Raw genomic sequence first — 16,921 nt, 5'->3', positions numbered from 1 at the left:
CAGCGATCAAAGTTTCGGATATTGGATTTTGAGTTGGAAAATTTTCAAAGCTCGATATCTCCGAAACAACGAAAGATTTTGAGAAACAGTTTTCATCATCGATTTTCTCGGATTATTTTACTTTAGAATTCGCCCTCAAAAGGCGCAATTTTTTGGGCAAAAAAATTTTGCGACTCAATCAAAATTTTCAATTTTTCGTTTTTTGATCGCCCCTCGTAAACTACTTGCCCTATCGATCTGAGATTTGGTCAGTTAATAGATCTCAAACTTCTCTTTCGATCGATATATAATTCAATAATAGTAAACTCAGTTTTCGCCCCAAAACAGCTTCTTAAAAAAGACCCCAAAAACACCCTCTAAAAATCTATTTCGGTCGATATTTCGTTTATTCGGTAAAGCTATATGAGCTCATTTTACGCAGAATTTCGCGCTTAATCCAAAACTGTCCTTATTTTTCTCGCCAGTCAACAAATAACCGAATTAGAGACGTTTGAAATTTCGGGTTGTCGCCAGAGGACGAAAACGATTTTTCTCAATATCTCCGGAATTGAAGCGAATATAAAAAAACCCTTTTTGAAATCGATTTTCTCGCGATTTTTAGGTTAGAAATCGGTCTTACATAGTTTGAATTTGAAATTTTTAATTTTTCAGTGTAGAAGTTAGCGCCTTTCGGTCTCTAATTTTAATTATTTACAAAACAATCTTGAACTATTGCTGCTCTTTTTACGCAAAATTCAAAAATTTGCGACTTTTTTACGTACGTCAATAAATAACTAAGTAGAAGCGCTTAAAATTGCGGATAGTAACTTTTAGTACAAGGTGTTTATAAATGTTTCTAGCATCAAGGGTGGCTATGAAATGTTATAGAAATTTGCCGCTCATTACAAATGTGAGTTTCAAATTTTTCAACTGACATTTGCAGCTAACCTCAAACATGGAGTACAGTGAGTTTTGAGAAATAAACTGTGTTAATTGTGGTTTAAAACCAGAAAATGAAAAACTTGGACACAAAATTGTAACTGAAACGTCATTAACGTAAGTAACATTATAAAAGAATTTCAAGATAGTTATATTCACTATGAACACAAAGCGGCAAAATAGTGCATGACAGGAATTCCAGAGCCACCTTTGATGCTAGAAACATTTATAAACACCTTGTACCTACTTGAACAAATCTCCATAAGTCCGAAACTAAGACAGATAGAAAAATGGGGTTTTTAGCATCGTTTTTCTCGCGCTTTCTTACATTAGAATCCGGTCTTACAATCGCAAATTATCTCTTATTTCTGCATGATTTCACAACTTTTAATACTGCGCTTGTTCCAAGAGCGAACGTGCAATGACCAATCAAATAAATTAGGCAGGCTATGAGATTTTTCGCAATTTGGTAATATGTACTATTAAAACAATTGAAAAATGACACCTGTAATCAATTGACATTCAGTGTTTCCAACATTGTCATAGCCTGTCTGATTTTTGAATGTCCACTCAGTAGATATAAACAATTTAAATTTTCATGTTGTTTATTTTTTTATTTACTGATATGTGCTATTAACGGCTATCTGTCGCCAAACAAAATATAGAAAAAGTGTAATAGGTAAGTATGAGTGGTCATATCTATTTTCTCTAATTCTATTTTTATCGTTTACTTTTGTAGAACGAGTTGGAGTTGAATGTTTGAAAGAGAAACGTCATAAACTGAAAAAAAGTAAGCATAAACACACAATTAAAATCCTAAATTGAATTAAATAGCAATAATTATATGTGCTTTTCCTAGCTGAATTATTTCACGTTTTGTTTTTGTTTGTCTGTTTTAATTTCCGATGTTTTCATTCATATTCATGAATTTAACAATTACCACGAATGTTATTATTAAAAAAAAATGCAGGTTATCCCACGTTCTCTTACAACTTCATTCATAAAAGTGAAATTCCGCGTTAAATATCGCCCAAGTAAACCGTTTTCGCCCCTTGTCCCCTACTTCAACCCCAGCCATGACAATCGCAGGCACCTCATCCCTTGCATTTGTCTCCTGCATAAACAAATACGATCTAGATCCGGATAGGACAACACATCTCCCTCCATTCCCCTCCAACCCCACCCCTCTGACGAAGGCGTGGTTTCCGCGCGCTGCCTTCTCACATGCGCATCACCGCAGCCGCCTGCGATCCGTCCGAGTGCGCGGACGCTATACAAAACAAGTGTGGTAACGTTTATTACACACGCACACTTGGACGTTATAATAGTGATGTAAATCGAGTGACATGCGCAGCGATTTTTTTCGCGTTTGTTTACACCACTAGTGTCCCGTGTGTGCGGAAACAATTGCCCGACCAGTGACGCAGCCAGTGATGTGACATTGTTTCCGAGGTGTATTGTGACAGTGATCAGGGTTGTGTTCTGTGGGGGTAGTTGGAGGCGCAGTGACGGAACGAGTTCCGGAACAGGACGAAACGTCACCGGGCCTGCCGTCTCTGCAGATGGGAGTGTTTGAAGAAAGACGTCTTCACACGCCCGGGATGCATTGGGTGAGTCCTTCAGCTCCTTTCGTAATCCGACGGAGAAGACCAAACCGGATAAACAAACTTGAGCGGTTCTACCGCAACCGCAGCCTCCGACGCAAACCGCAGCGTAAATATTGAACCACGAGCCGAACCATATTTCCCAACATGCGAAAATACCTTTCGATTCCTTATTTGGAGCCTACTTTGATTCTAATATCGTAGTGATGGGATTAGTAAGCAGGCCATGGACACACATCACAAAATTATAGAGTTCGGCGGAGAAAAAGTGAGGCCCATCTCAGGTTTACAATAAAATCAAGTAGCAAATCACCGGACTGTTATTAAATCGTAGAAGGCCGCAATTAATTACCAAATGTTTATGGGTTTTGTGCGATGGGTACGGACGATGATAAATTAAAACAGTTGAAGGCCGAGAATGCGTAACTGCGGATGAAAAATGGGATGTCCTCTGAAATATGCCCATTATTTGTGATCATGGTCGTAAAATCAACTTGTGGTAGGGAGGCTGCAAGTGCCGTATAAACTCATCGTAGTTGTGATGTCCCCAATAATTAAAAATATTCGTATTTGCATAACAAACTAAAACAGAATATGAAACACAAAAATTAATGTACCTACAATAAATAAACGGTTATAATTTGCAGCAGACGTGGTACTTCTAAAGTAGCGTAATTAAACTCGCCGTGTTAAATATTTATAAGCTGATTTAAACAGTTTTTAATAAAGCAACTATCTGTAGCAACAAATTTGAATAACATTAATGGCTTAATTGTGTTTTTACTTTCATTCATAACGAAATGTTTTAATTTACAAGATGAGGGTACAAAATCAACTCCGGCCATGAAATTCAAGCGGCAGCGGGGTTGCACAAAATGGACGCAACTCGATTTCATTTGTTAGTTTCGATTAAATACTTAACATCGTGATAAAGTGACATGTGATTGTTTTCCGCCAATCAAATGGTAGCAATCGTCGAATTAGTTGCGAGATTCACCTAATTTTTATTAAATTGGTGTGTAAACCGCGGCCCTAAAATTAGTTTTTTAACTTCAGTTTAAATCGTTCTCAAATAACAAAGATATTGGGACTGAAAGTCTTAAGTGGGCCACCCTGTATATTCAATTATCTTCGTTTTACGTTTTATCGAAATTCTTTAATAAATAACAGTGATATTGAGTTAGAAAATTGGTTTTGAACTAGTCTTTAATTTCTAAGACGACATTTTGAAAATTTGCGTCGGTTTCCAGTCTATAAACCTCTAGAAACTGAGGTAAAAAATTTGTTTTTTGATAATTTTGACGTCGCGACGCCTTAGCAATGTTCCCAACCGCGCTAATTCAATTTTTGGCAATACAAATGTGTCAATAGATGAGTTGTGCTTGTCATTTTAACGTCAAAACTGAAGACTGCGTTTACACCAAACTGTCTTTGTGTGTCATAAATGTCAACTCTTCTTTAGTCCAATTGTCGCTTTTTCGATGTTTTTTTATTGATTTCTACTGTCAAAAAGTGAAACACGCCCGCGGTAATCAAAATTTGCCCAAGTGACTTGGAAAAAGTGGGTGTAAACGTGCTCGTAATTTTGAAAACTAACTTGATAAATTTGCGTTTAATTTTCACACGGTTGTTATCCCCCTCATTTTACGCAGAATTTCACGCAGAATCCAAAAAGGCAAGATGCGTTAAGATCAGTCTAGAATTAACTGACTTATGAGCGATCAAAGTTTCGGATATTTGGGGTGGAAAATTTTCAAAGCTCAATATCTCCGAAGCTACGACAGATTTTGAGAAACGGCTTTCGCCATCGTGTTCCTTGAGTTTTTTTCGTTCAAAATCTGCCCTCAAAAGTAACGATAAGTAATTTAGAAAAATATTTAAGCACTCCAATATGAACACATGTTCGTTTTAATGTTCTTCTTCATATTCCCAAGAGACATAAATCTAGATTTGTTGCTACTTTCGTGTTGCCGCCTGACAGACTTATTTCTATTTATACCTACAGTCCGTCCGTTACAAAAATTACCTTAAAAAAATCGTATTTTTCCTCCAAGTCATGAATTACCGCAATAACCATAATTACGTCCACTTTAAAAACCGAAGAGAATGTGTTAAATTACGGCCGATTCGCCGGTAAAAAACTCTATGACAAATGGCGGCGAAATGTGAAATTTGACAGTCCCGTCACTCTAGCCCCAGATGATGGATGTACGAGTCGTAGAACCGGAAATTTATTCGATTTTAAAGCATCGAAAAAAGCTTTTGATGAGAAACATTAAACCCAACAGCTACTGAATGTTAATTTCTCCGAACATCGCCGTTTTAGTGGCAATAAAGCGGACATCCCACGAAAATAATTATCGACAACACTCATAATTCTTAATCGCCAACTAATTGAAATTTGTCGCCATTTCCAGCGTGGGAAAAAATCCAGTCAGCCACACAGCGCGGAATTTGTTTCAATAATAATTAAAACGCACTTTTATCGCCGCGTCCAGGGCCGGGCCGTCCGAAAATCCGTCTTTTTTCTAGACTGCCGATGTCGAAATGCATTGTGGGATCGAGGATGATATCGTTGTTTGTTTTACTTGTCTGGGGTCACTGCGATCTGTCTGTTGGAGATACTCTCTTTCGGGGTCAAGTTTTTCAACTATGGACACCCTGTCTCTGCGATTAACATATTAGTCAAGATAAAGGCTGATTTGTTACTATGCGAGAGATTGAAGAGGCTCAAGGTCAAGCGGGGATCTCCGGACGGGATTACGACACAATGGACGTCATGGGGTGACGTTTAGGAGGATTTTGACAGTTTAGCCAGTGTTTAGGCCGAGGGTTCGCGGAAGGGACAAAGACGATTTTCAGGGAAAGATTTCAAGGGTTGAGAGTTTTACTTTCTTTCGACGTTTTTATCCAGAGACTGGCGAAAACAAACAGAAGAAAAAGTGGTCTAAACCAAAGGGTTGTGAGAAAATTTTGTTTTTCTTTTTCAGAGGGCTAGTCAAATTTTCATTCGGAATTTTGCTCTTATACTTATTTTTCTTGTCCGCCAACAAATAGCTGAGTTAAAGGCGTTTGAAATTTTGCTCGAAATTAAAGCAAATATAAAAGAAACCTTTTTTAAATCGTTTTTATCGCGATTTTTTACCTTAGAAATCGATGTTCGATAGGTCGAACTCGAAATTTATTTTTAGGCGAATTAAACTGAAAACGGAATTTTTGGGCCTCAAAAGCGGCCTAAAAGTAAGTCTTTTCTGGCCGTAAACATTTTTGGCCGATCTATAGTGGCGCCATCTATCCATAATTTTGCATATTACATCAAGATGCCGACATTACCCCCAATTTTATAGATATTATTATTATTATTATTATATTATTTATAGAAGCACCTAATTCAGACAATTTGTGAAGCTACACCTGCCGAAACGAAAAGAAAATGTGAATTTTTCTGAAAGATTCAAAAAACTTTACAATTATTTAGTTGTAATAAATGATAAAAATTAATTAACTTGCAAATTTAATGATGTCACCTAAAAAATCTTGTGTATCGACTATCGCCTCGGCCATTAAAAAACGGCTCGGCCAAAAAAGAAACACTTTTTGGCCTTGGTACACAAATAACTATTTTAGCCGACTTTACATAAAAATGGAATTTTTGCCACCAATTTTATATTTTTTTGGGTAAAATCAAATCAACAAACCGCTGTAAAGTGCAACAAAGACGTGTTGAATTATTGAAAATGAACATGTCGAGCAGAGCTGCTGCAACAACGTCAAAAAGCACATCAAATCTAATTCATACAAATTGTTAAGCTACACATGCCGAAACTGCCAAATGTAAATAAAGAAAATATTAACTTTTCTGAAGGATTCATAAATATTTACAATTATTCAGTTGTTATAATTGATTGTACACAAATAGCTATTTTTTCAGTATAAAAGTTAGCTGCTTTTTGGTCTTTAATTGAGACACGGTCGATATCTCGCTTATTTATTAAGCAATATTGGTACTCACTTCACGCAGAATTTCACGCAGAATCCAAAAAGGTGAATTCGGTCCTCAAATAACTGAGCTATGAGCGATCAAAATTTCGGAAATTAAATTTCGAGAAACCAAAGGATTGTGAGGAAATTTTGTTTGTTTTTCAGTGGACTAGTCAAATTGTCATTCAGAATTTCAATATTTGCTATGTTTGTCGCGCCAAATCAAACTTTGAAAATTCCTGGCGCGTTTTCCTCCCTCGGCGCGCAATTACCTGTTATTAGAAACGCAACAGGTAATATTTTAATAACAATACAAAGCTCATGAATTTTATGAAGATTATCTATGAAGCGATCTGCCTAGATCCTCGTAATTTCGCCTCTGTGAATGATTGATGTTGGGCGAGATTAGGCCCGTTCCACAAAGAAAGAACGGCGCCGGACTTAAATTGTAAATTGTCGGATTAACTGAATCAAATGACAGATAATAGGGTGGCGGAGTTATATTGTAATTAAAAATTATTTCACACCGCTGGTTCCCACTCGACTGAGATACTGCCGACTTATTAGAGCCGCTAGATTTCGGACTTTTGCACCGAAAGATCGACGAAACGCACTAAAATTTTGTTTCGCGCCTACGCGTTTTTAATCGCGCTACTGGGAAACAGGTAGGCGTGGAAAAAACATCCGTGTTTCACTCTTCTCCAGTTAATTTTTACGACGTCTACAAATCTAGATGTCTCTGTAAACCGAGAATTGCGGAGAGGTTAAAAAAGGCCTCCTGGGAGGCATTTTAATCAAAAAACTGATGTAGATGCAACAAAATAGATGTATAACTCCATTTGCGTCGCGGCCGGTAAGTTAGTGCGCTGTTGGCTGTTTTCGAAATCTCGAAACGCACCGGAATAACTTAACACAAAAAAGGAGATGCTGCTCTCAGTATTCCACGGCGTTGCCAACCTTACATCTGTCCAATCATCACGGAATGTCCAGCGAGGGAAATTTCGTTTTACAACCGTCTTTTTCATTGTAATTTAAATTGCCCCAATTACAGCCAAAGTTTGATGACAAACTGCTCCTCGCATTCTTATCGCCCATATTTGGTACGGTCTGATTACTTAACGACACCGAACCGGACCAATTAATGGACATTTTCATTTCGAAAAGTTGACGTTGGTATTACTGGCGTTGACAGTTTCCCCTTGGCTCGATAATTGCGAAAATCGCCAATCTAGTGGTGCGCTGTCAATGACGATCTTCCTTTGTCGTGCCAACAAAAGACGCACGCTACTTGACACATCCAGGTAGCCCGGACCGCACGCTACGTCAATTGTCACAGCACTCTATATTCTCTTAAATATTCCTTATCTCGTCCAACATCTGTCTAACCTGCCGGTGGTCTCGGAAATGGAGACGTCGTTTTTCGAATATTTCCAATCCAGGCCCGGATTCGACGAGATTTTATCACTTTTCAAAACAGTTTCCTGTTTGTGTCCGTTTATACATGTGTGGCTATATTCTCTCATGTGAAATGCCGACATGCTTTCAGGAGAGCACTGCTCGACTTTAATCGCTTTACCTGTGTTAATCTGCGCCAATATGAGAAGGTCAATAGCACCTCACTTGCAATGTACAATTTTCTCGTGCTCGTGACTTTTTGGTTATCGGATGTTATGACCAAAAAGGAGGCGGGCTGTAACGGTCCAAGTAAACTCGAAAAACAATGGCCAGAGTTGGCTGTGTCCGCGAGAAATGAGCTAATTAGGTAACGAGATGAGAGCAGGCTCTGAACGCGCGGCTTTGGGAAAAAAAACAACGACACAGCAGGCTACGGTGGTATGGAAAATCGGTTAAGCTACTTAATGTGCAGCTTAAGTAAAACAAAGTGTGTTATTTCTGCCCGTTTTCTGATTTTCTGGATAATTCAGCGGGAAATTTAAACAGAACCGGCTTAATTATAGCTGGAGTTTGGACTGTTTTACCACAGCAGGCTGCAAGATGATTCTTTGCAATTTTAATCAAAGGTGGTTTTGCATTTTTGCACGTAGGTCGCAGAGTTCCCACGCTGATTGGAGGCTTGACAACGACTTACTAAAATTTTTCGCAGTTTTGTGATCATTCTACAACAAAAAAATTCTAAAATCGGTCAGTTTTGCTCTATAATTCTGAAATTTTGCACAACTAATAACTAAGTTCAAGTTAGTAGCCTCTTGAAATTTCATTGCTGTAACGTTAAAATTACCACAATTACAAACAGTAATAAAAAAAATGAAAATTTTGGGTTCAAAATAAAAAATTCCAAAATTTGTCTCTCTTAGGCAATAATTTTGAAATTTGGCACAGTGAATAAGCATGTCCAAATTAGTAATCTCTCAAAATTTCATCGCTGTAGCATTAGAATAACTACGATTGCAAGCTTTAATAAAAAAAAAAATAAATTTTCGGTTTATCTTCAGAATAAAAATTCCAAAATTTGACTTTCTTGGGCTATAATTTTTAAATTTAGCACAGGTAATAAACCAGTCCAAATTAGTAATCTCTTACAATTTCATCGCTGTAGCACTAAAATTACAAGAGTTACAAGCTTTAATACAAAAATTTGAAAATTTTCGGTTTGTTTTCAAAATCAAAAAATCCAGAATTTGACTCTCTCGGCCTATAATTTTCAAATTTAGCACAGTTGATAGATAAACAGGTTCTAATTAGTAATCTCTCGAAATTTCATCAGTAGAGTACTAGAATTACTAGAGTTACAAGCTTTAATACAAAATTTGAATTATTTTCGGTTCATCTTCAAAATTTTTTTTTGGAATGTAATTTTAAAAGTTAGCACAGTTAATAAGCAAGTCCAAGTTAGTAATCTCTCAAAATTTCATCGCTGTAGCACTAAAACCTCTAGAGTTACAAGCTTTGATACAAAAATTTGAAAATTTTCGGTTTGTTTTCAAAATAAAAAATTCCAAAATTTGACTCTCTCGGACTATAATTTTCAAATTTAGCACATTTGATAAACAGGTTCTAATTAGTAATCTCTCGAAATTTCATCGGTAGAGAACTAGAATTACAAGTTTTAATACAAAATTTGAATTATTTTCGGTTCATCTTCAAAATAAAAAATTCCAAAATTCGACTCTCTCGGACTATAATTTTCAAATTTAGCACAGTTGATAGATAAACAGGTTCTAATTAGTAATCTCTCGAAATTTCATCGGTACAGTACTAGAATTACTAGAGTTACAAAGCTTTAATACAAAATTTGAATTATTTTCGGTTCATCTTCAAAATTAGAAAAAAAATCAAAATTTTCAATTTAATTTTAAAAGTTAGCACAGTTAATAAGCAAGTCCGAGTTAGTGATCTCTCAAAATTTCATCGCTGTAGCACTAAAATCACTAGAGTTACAAGCTTTAATACAAAAATTGGAAAAATTTCGGTTTGTTTTCAAAATAAAAAATTCCAAAATTTGACTCTCTTGGGCTATAATTTTGAAATTTGGCACAGTTAATAAGCAAGTCCAAATTAGTAATCTCTCAAAATTTCATCGCTGTAGCACTAAAATTTCTAGAGTTACAAGCTTTAATAAAAAAAAATTTGTTTCATTTCCAGAATAAAAATTTCCGAAATCGTGTGGTTTAGGAAATGACAAAAATGTCAACGCCGCCTTTGATTAATATTGAAAACAATCCCGTGTGCCTACTAGATACTACTAATCAAACAAAAATGCGCTTATCTCACTCATGTTTTATTTATTCGTCTGATTACGGATATTTTCACCGTTGTTTCATAAATAACGAGCACCCACGAATCTAAAAAACGTAATAATTATATCAGTTTTCAACATTTTAATAGGTAAATTGCTACATAGATTCAATTACTTAGTTTAATTAAAGTGTGTAAGTAAACAGCACTTAAGTCGTTTTTTATTTGCTTCACCAATACCACACCTAGATAATATCAATGTACTTACACTACTTTATGCATCTATTTAATTAGTAAAATAGAAAAATGTCAACTTTTCTTGTAGATAGATATCTCTAAAGGTGTCGACTACTGATTTGAGACCATTAAACCAAATAGGCTCCTTTATCAAACGGATTTACAAATTTCTCCTTTTAATGGCGTTTTCGTCTTAAATTCGCCATGTAATCGCCCACACGCTGCCGTTAGCAAAAGATATCATTGGAAAAATTAATATCCAATGATAGCGACTTTCTCGACGGACGTAAATTACGATATCTCTTCAGTTTAACACGAAAAAATAGTAGCACTAGAAGCTGTTCCTAATGGGAAAGTTCTCACATTTCTCGAATGTAAAAAACAAGCCCAATAAAAAAGATTAACAAAACCGTTGAAAGAGTTTTCGTCCGACACCCACCAGCCACTCGTATCTTTACGTTCAGGAAATAAACTTCGGTCAAATTGATAAACCCAAGCATCCGTATTAAAACACGTTGGATAGTAAAACCCTGAGAACAAGTGACGAGAATCTGGTCACGAGATTTATCACGAGCGATTAACGAAAAAGAACAATAAAAGTAACCAAATCCAGGAACACAATGGACAATAAATAACGAAATAATAAATTTCAGTTGATAAGAGCGCCGTATAAATTTTATCTAAATGCAGTTGCGTTAAATTTAATGTGGTTTTCAACTGTTTTGTGTACAAATTACTTTTAATGCAATTGCAGAGTCTGACGTTGTGCATTATATGCGCGAGAATTTGCGTTAATTCACTCGGCGGAATGTACAGTTGGAGATGATATCGCCGGGAAATGGAGCTTGCGTTGTTCTAAATTCGTTTTATTTAGGTGCACGCTAACCTTCGCACTGAATGCTGTTGGCTAAACGGAGCTTTTCCGTTGGAAATTTCGAAAAGTGAATTTCCAGTGTGTCAAACTTGTGAGGTCGATATTTACCTTATTTTTTGAAGTTAAATTGAGTTATTATAGCTCATTTTACGCAAAATATTGCGGGAAATCCAAAACTGGGAAAATTTTTAACGTGCGCCTACAAATAACCGAAATATAACCATTATGCGGGTTGTAGTCAGAAGGCAAAAGTTTTGAATGGCGCTTAATTTTTCATGGCTAAAACTGAGTCAAAATTTGCGGTCGATGTCTCGCTTATTTTTGGAGAAACTTGCGTTATTATAGTTTGTTAAACGCAGAATTTAAAAATATTTGAATTTTTCAACGTATGACAACAAATAACTGAATTTTGGCCGATTAAAGTTTCGGATATTTATTTTTATTTTTCAATTTTTCGAGTTTTTTTCCTTATTTGTCCTTTAATAACCAAAGTTTGATGGTCGTTTTTATTTTTTTATTAATTAAAAATTATACAAGGTGTTTATAAATGTTTCTAGCATCAAGGGAGGCTATGAAATGTCAAATAAATTTGCCGCTCATTACAAATGTGGATTTCGACTTTTCAACTGACATTTTCAGTTAACCTCAAACATGGAGCAAAGTAAATTTTGGGAAATAAACGGTTCTAGTTGTGGTTTAAAACCTGAAAATCAAAAACTTGGACACAAAACTGTAACTGAAACGTCAATTTTCAAGACATTCACTATGAAAACAGAGCGGCAAAATAGTGCACGGCAGGAATTCCAGAGCTAGCCTTGATGCTAGAAACATTTATAAACACCTTGTATTAAGGGATGTAGCTCTGGTACATATAGCGCTACAGCAACTAAATTTAAGGAGCCTACTTATTTCGACTTGCTTATTAACTGTGCTAAATTTCAAAATTATAGCCTTAGAGAGGCAAATTTTGGAAGTTTTTATTTGAAAATAACCGAAAATTTTCAAATTTTTGTATGAAAACTTTAGTAGTTCTAATGCTACAGCGATGAAATTTCGAAAAATTACTAATTTGGACTTGGGTATTAATCTGTGCTAAATTTCAAAAATTTAAACCAAGAAAGACAAATTTTTGAAGATTTGATTCTATTTTTATTCTATTCTATTATTATTCTATTTACTAAAAATTGTAACTCTAGTAATTCTAATGTTAGAGCGATAAAATTTCGAGGAATTACTAATTAGGACTTGCTTAATAACTGTGCTAAATTCCAAAATTATAGCCCAAGGGAGACAAATTTTGAAATTTCGCGAAAAAAAAATCGATAAAAATGTTTCAATTTTTTGTTTTTTGGCCAAAACTCGTAAACTATTTGTGCGATCGATCTTAAATTTGGCCAGTTGATAGATTTTGAGCTGCTCTTTCGATTGATGTATAACTCAAAAATATTACGCGACGTTTTTACCTCGAAAAAAAAATTGAAGATTACCTCAAAAAGACCTCTGACTCAAATGATAAAATTGTTTGTCAACTATTGTTGATATCTCGCTTATTTTTCGAGTAAACTTGCGTTGTTAAGGCTCATTTCACGCAGAATTTCTCGCAGATTCCAAATCCGCGCCCAAAACCCACATCCGACCACACATAACCAAGTTATAACCCTCCAAACTTCCGGAAAGAAAATCCCCAGTTCGGAAATTTCAATGCTCGGCATTTTTTATGTGTAAATTCGGCATTATCTGTGTTGTATGCACCACGGCAAATTACGCAATTACGAGCCGCAGCTGTGCTTATATTAATTATTTCCCAATTTCCAATCCACCTGCCAGCGCTCCTCTGAAGAAATATGGTTGATATACATACAACGGTCGGGGTGATTCCCCGCTGGTTTACACATGTTCCAATTTCGAACAACAGCGATTCGTTATTTTGACACTCGAAATGCCGGGACAGACGACACTGCTAAACTGTGAAAATCGGGAATTTTTCCTTCCAAGCACAAGGAGGTTGTTGGCATATTTGACCCAAAATTGCTCTCTTCTTTTTATTAGCTGCTGTTTATTATCTGCGGGTGTCAGGGTCGCATTCGCGAAATTTTAGTATTTCGCAGTCACATGATGCCCTTGATTTATGCATGCGACCTGCAGATTGCACGCTGATAATTCCGGGAGTGCTGAAATTATTTATAACAAGTGTTATCTTCCCAAAAGTAAATTATTACGGTTAAAAAGCAAGAAATATTTTTTATGTCCAGCCAGTGATAAGGGACGATAAAACGAACAACTCCACTTGTCTGTTTAAACAAATGTGTTGTGTCTTATTTATGTCTGTTGATAGAGTGCAATAACGTAATTTTTTCTGATAACTGCTGGAGGATTGGGACTACGTTATGTTTTAAACTACTTACCCAATTGATAAAATGTTCGAAACAGAACTAATTTGAATTTTCATTTGCATATCTGTTAAGCTCTAATCTTATTATTTCCTTTATTAGTTTTATTAATTAGCTAATTAGTTTTCTTTACGAAACCAAACAATATTCAGTTTTAACATTAAAAATTTGAATATCACTAGAAAGCTCTGGAAGGATTTATTAATGCCAACTTTAATGTTTTCTGGTATTTCCGCTAATTGAAAGATAATTTTATTTCCACTAATTAAAATTCCGCGTTGGATCATTTTCATTCGGTTTGACTTGTTTAATAAATGTCAGCTAATGCTTTTTTATACCTGTAAAATAAATGAATTAATCTTTAATGTTCTAATTTCCGACTTGGCGTAAAATTCCCGTTTTATCAGCTCCTGGCACAATGTCTCTTTCAAGACAATTAAACCCGCCATCTGCGTAATTGAATCGCTTTGAAAAACTCCTCGTAATGATAATAGTAATGTCAAACGTAGTTTTATAGCCGCGTTAACAAATTGAATCATTAAATCGTCTGTAATACAACTCGGCGAAGCAATTACCACATCACGAATTAATCATCGTCCGTCCATCACGTCTAATAGAGTCCGCAAGTCCCACATAATATTCTAATCAGTTTGGAAATCGATCAAAGCCCCAATCTAACGAGCAATTAGAATTTGAAAAATCCCGTGTTCAACCAACAAGAGTTTATCTTTATTCGCGATCTTGCAATAATCGTTGTAGAGGATTTCTTCGAGCGTTGCAATTACAACAGTACTGCACTGAAAGTGTGTTGCGGACACGTGCAGCAGGCCAAAAATGGGGCATTTTATATACCGTTGCCGAGATTTATGGGTGGAAAAGGGAAATAACGAGCGATTTTTGACCGACACTCACACGAAAAGAATTTTATCCTTGCCGGACACGGAGCGAGAATGCGCCGTTAATTAAACAATAATTTCCTTGATTTGCCAAGAATGTACTGAATGATACATAAATTCACTCTATATGGAAATACAGGGTGGCTGAAAAATACAAATCTCACAGAATATGAATTCATTAATGCGTCTAGCCTTACAGTGATAAAAATCGCGGCTCAATGAAATATGAATAATTACCATTGCTAATCAAGCTCTCTCTACGTACCACTGGGCAGTACCATTTGGTTGGAGGCTGATGCTCTGTTGTTCTCTTTCACCAAACAACTTTAATGGTTATGTTGATTTTGTTAATTAATTGTTATTGATCTTAAAGACTTGTGCTATAATTAGAACGGGCCGAGACTGTTAATCTAAATTTACTAATTATGAGGTACAAACGATCGGATCAAATTAATTGTTAATTTCGGTGGAAATTTGTTTTCGTTTGGAACGCAAACATTTAATTTAGGACGTGTCAGGTCGATTAAAAAATTACAATTCGTTAAAACGGGGAAATGTTGTTTATGTGGAGGGATTTTGCCTAATGATAACACAGCAGTTTAGTTCAGTTTCCTAAAAAAATTCTGAATATTTTTTTTGCAGTTTTGAGTGCAAACAAAAAAAAATTAAAATCGCTCGTTTTTGTTCGACAATTTTGAAATTTGCTACAATTAGTGACTTGGTCCAAATTTGTAACCTCCCAATGTTTGATTGCTGTGTCATGAAAATTAGGAGATTTACAAGCTTCAATAATTTTTTTTGAAAATTTTCGGTTCGTCTTCAGAATAAAAAATTCAAAAATTTGTTTCTCTTGGCCTATAATTTTGAAATTTAGTAGAGTTGATGAGTAAGACCAAATTAGTAATCCTTCAAAATTTCCTCGCTGTAGCATTAATATTACTAGAGTTACAAGGTTTAATACAAAAATTTGAATATTTTCGGTTAATCTTCAAAATGTCTCTCTAGGGCTATAATTTTGAAATTTAGCACACTTAATAAGCAAGTCCAAATTAGTAATCTCTCGAAATTTCATAGCTGTATCATTAGAATTACCAAAGTTACAAGCTTTAATAAAAAGTGGAGAATTTTCCGTTCATTTTCAGAATAAAAAATTCCAAAATTTATGTCTTTTCGGCTATAATTTTGAAATTTAAAACAATTAATAAGCAAATCCAAATAGTAATCATCCCAAATTTAGTTGCTTGGGCGTTAAAATTACCACAGTTTAAGAAAGCTTAAGAAAATGTAAATTAAATAGTGTAATGAATTAGGATAATGTAATCTGAAAATTTTTAATTCATACGAATTCAAATTAATGGTTTTTGTCCCAGATTTTCTAATTAATCCATCGCAAGCAGCGTTTTTACCAATCCAATGCATGCAAAAAAGAAAAAATTATAACGTTTCCAGAATTACAATTTATCATTCATAATGCATTACTTTTTATTACCAGTTTCATCAGATGATTTATGTGAAATGATACGATTTACTGAATTTGCGCAACTTTCACCTCCACTTCTTTCCTAACACTCAAGCTTCAAATTCAATCCCTCGGCATCCCAAAGCTGGCCAAAACAATTTATTAAAGAATCTTGAGCAAGGCCGCATAGCTACATAAATATTCGTCATTTTCATCACTCGAGATGAAAGATAACGCAGTTTTATGGAACTCGAGATAAAACGCAATTTATTTAGAAAAAAATCAAGATTTACTTTCCTGTCCCAACACCGCTAATCCATCGTAGAATCAGCAAAATACAAATTAAATGTGGTAGAAAGAAAATTATATTTGTATGCACCCATCGTAGATAAATTATCTGCTAATTTGCATAATTTCGCCTAATTATAAATAATTTATTCTTCGTTTTTTTTTCTAATTTATTCTTCGTTCTGTCTTGACTATTGATATGATAACCATCGAAATGTAGTACAATTAGGGCTTACACGTTTTTTTGTCATTTTTCCCCCTTTTGATATGAACTTTTGGTTTGATTTACGGTACCGAGGCGTAAATTCCTGCAGACGCTCAACTGAAATTAATTATGAAAAAGTCGGAGTGGAATTTAAAATTCGTAATGGATTATGTTTCCCACGTATCAGTGGCCATCTTCAGGTAAAAACACAACAGAATCGATGCGCAACATGTGAACATCACCTTTTACGTCTCATATCGCCATCGCGTTAAAAATTCTTTCTTTGAGCTACATTCTTCTTCCTGTTTCATAATTCATAATGGCGCAACTACCGGTTCTGAAGGCTTGCCATCGAGCAAAGAAATCCTGTAGC

At 35.3% G+C, this 16,921-nt stretch overlaps 1 protein-coding gene across 1 annotated transcript in view; it reads left to right on the top strand.

Moving 5' to 3' along the window:
• Nucleotides 1-2,160: 2,160 nt before the first annotated feature.
• Nucleotides 2,161-16,921, top strand: part of ap (apterous) — a 96,054-nt gene continuing 81,293 nt past the window's right edge. The window contains exon 1 of the mRNA XM_088050418.1: nucleotides 2,161-2,528. Coding sequence (XP_087906544.1) covers nucleotides 2,481-2,528 — 48 coding nt within the window. The 5' untranslated portion in view covers nucleotides 2,161-2,480. The remainder of the gene's footprint in view (nucleotides 2,529-16,921) is intronic.

The sequence above is a fragment of the Gnatocerus cornutus genome, chromosome 2 (genome assembly GCF_029298725.1).
Source record: "Gnatocerus cornutus isolate USDA-ARS CGAHR chromosome 2, icGnaCorn1.1, whole genome shotgun sequence".
Lineage (NCBI taxonomy): Eukaryota > Metazoa > Arthropoda > Insecta > Coleoptera > Tenebrionidae > Gnatocerus > Gnatocerus cornutus.
Note: the sequence above shows the minus strand (reverse complement) of the source record. Positions and strands in the feature narration are given on the sequence as shown.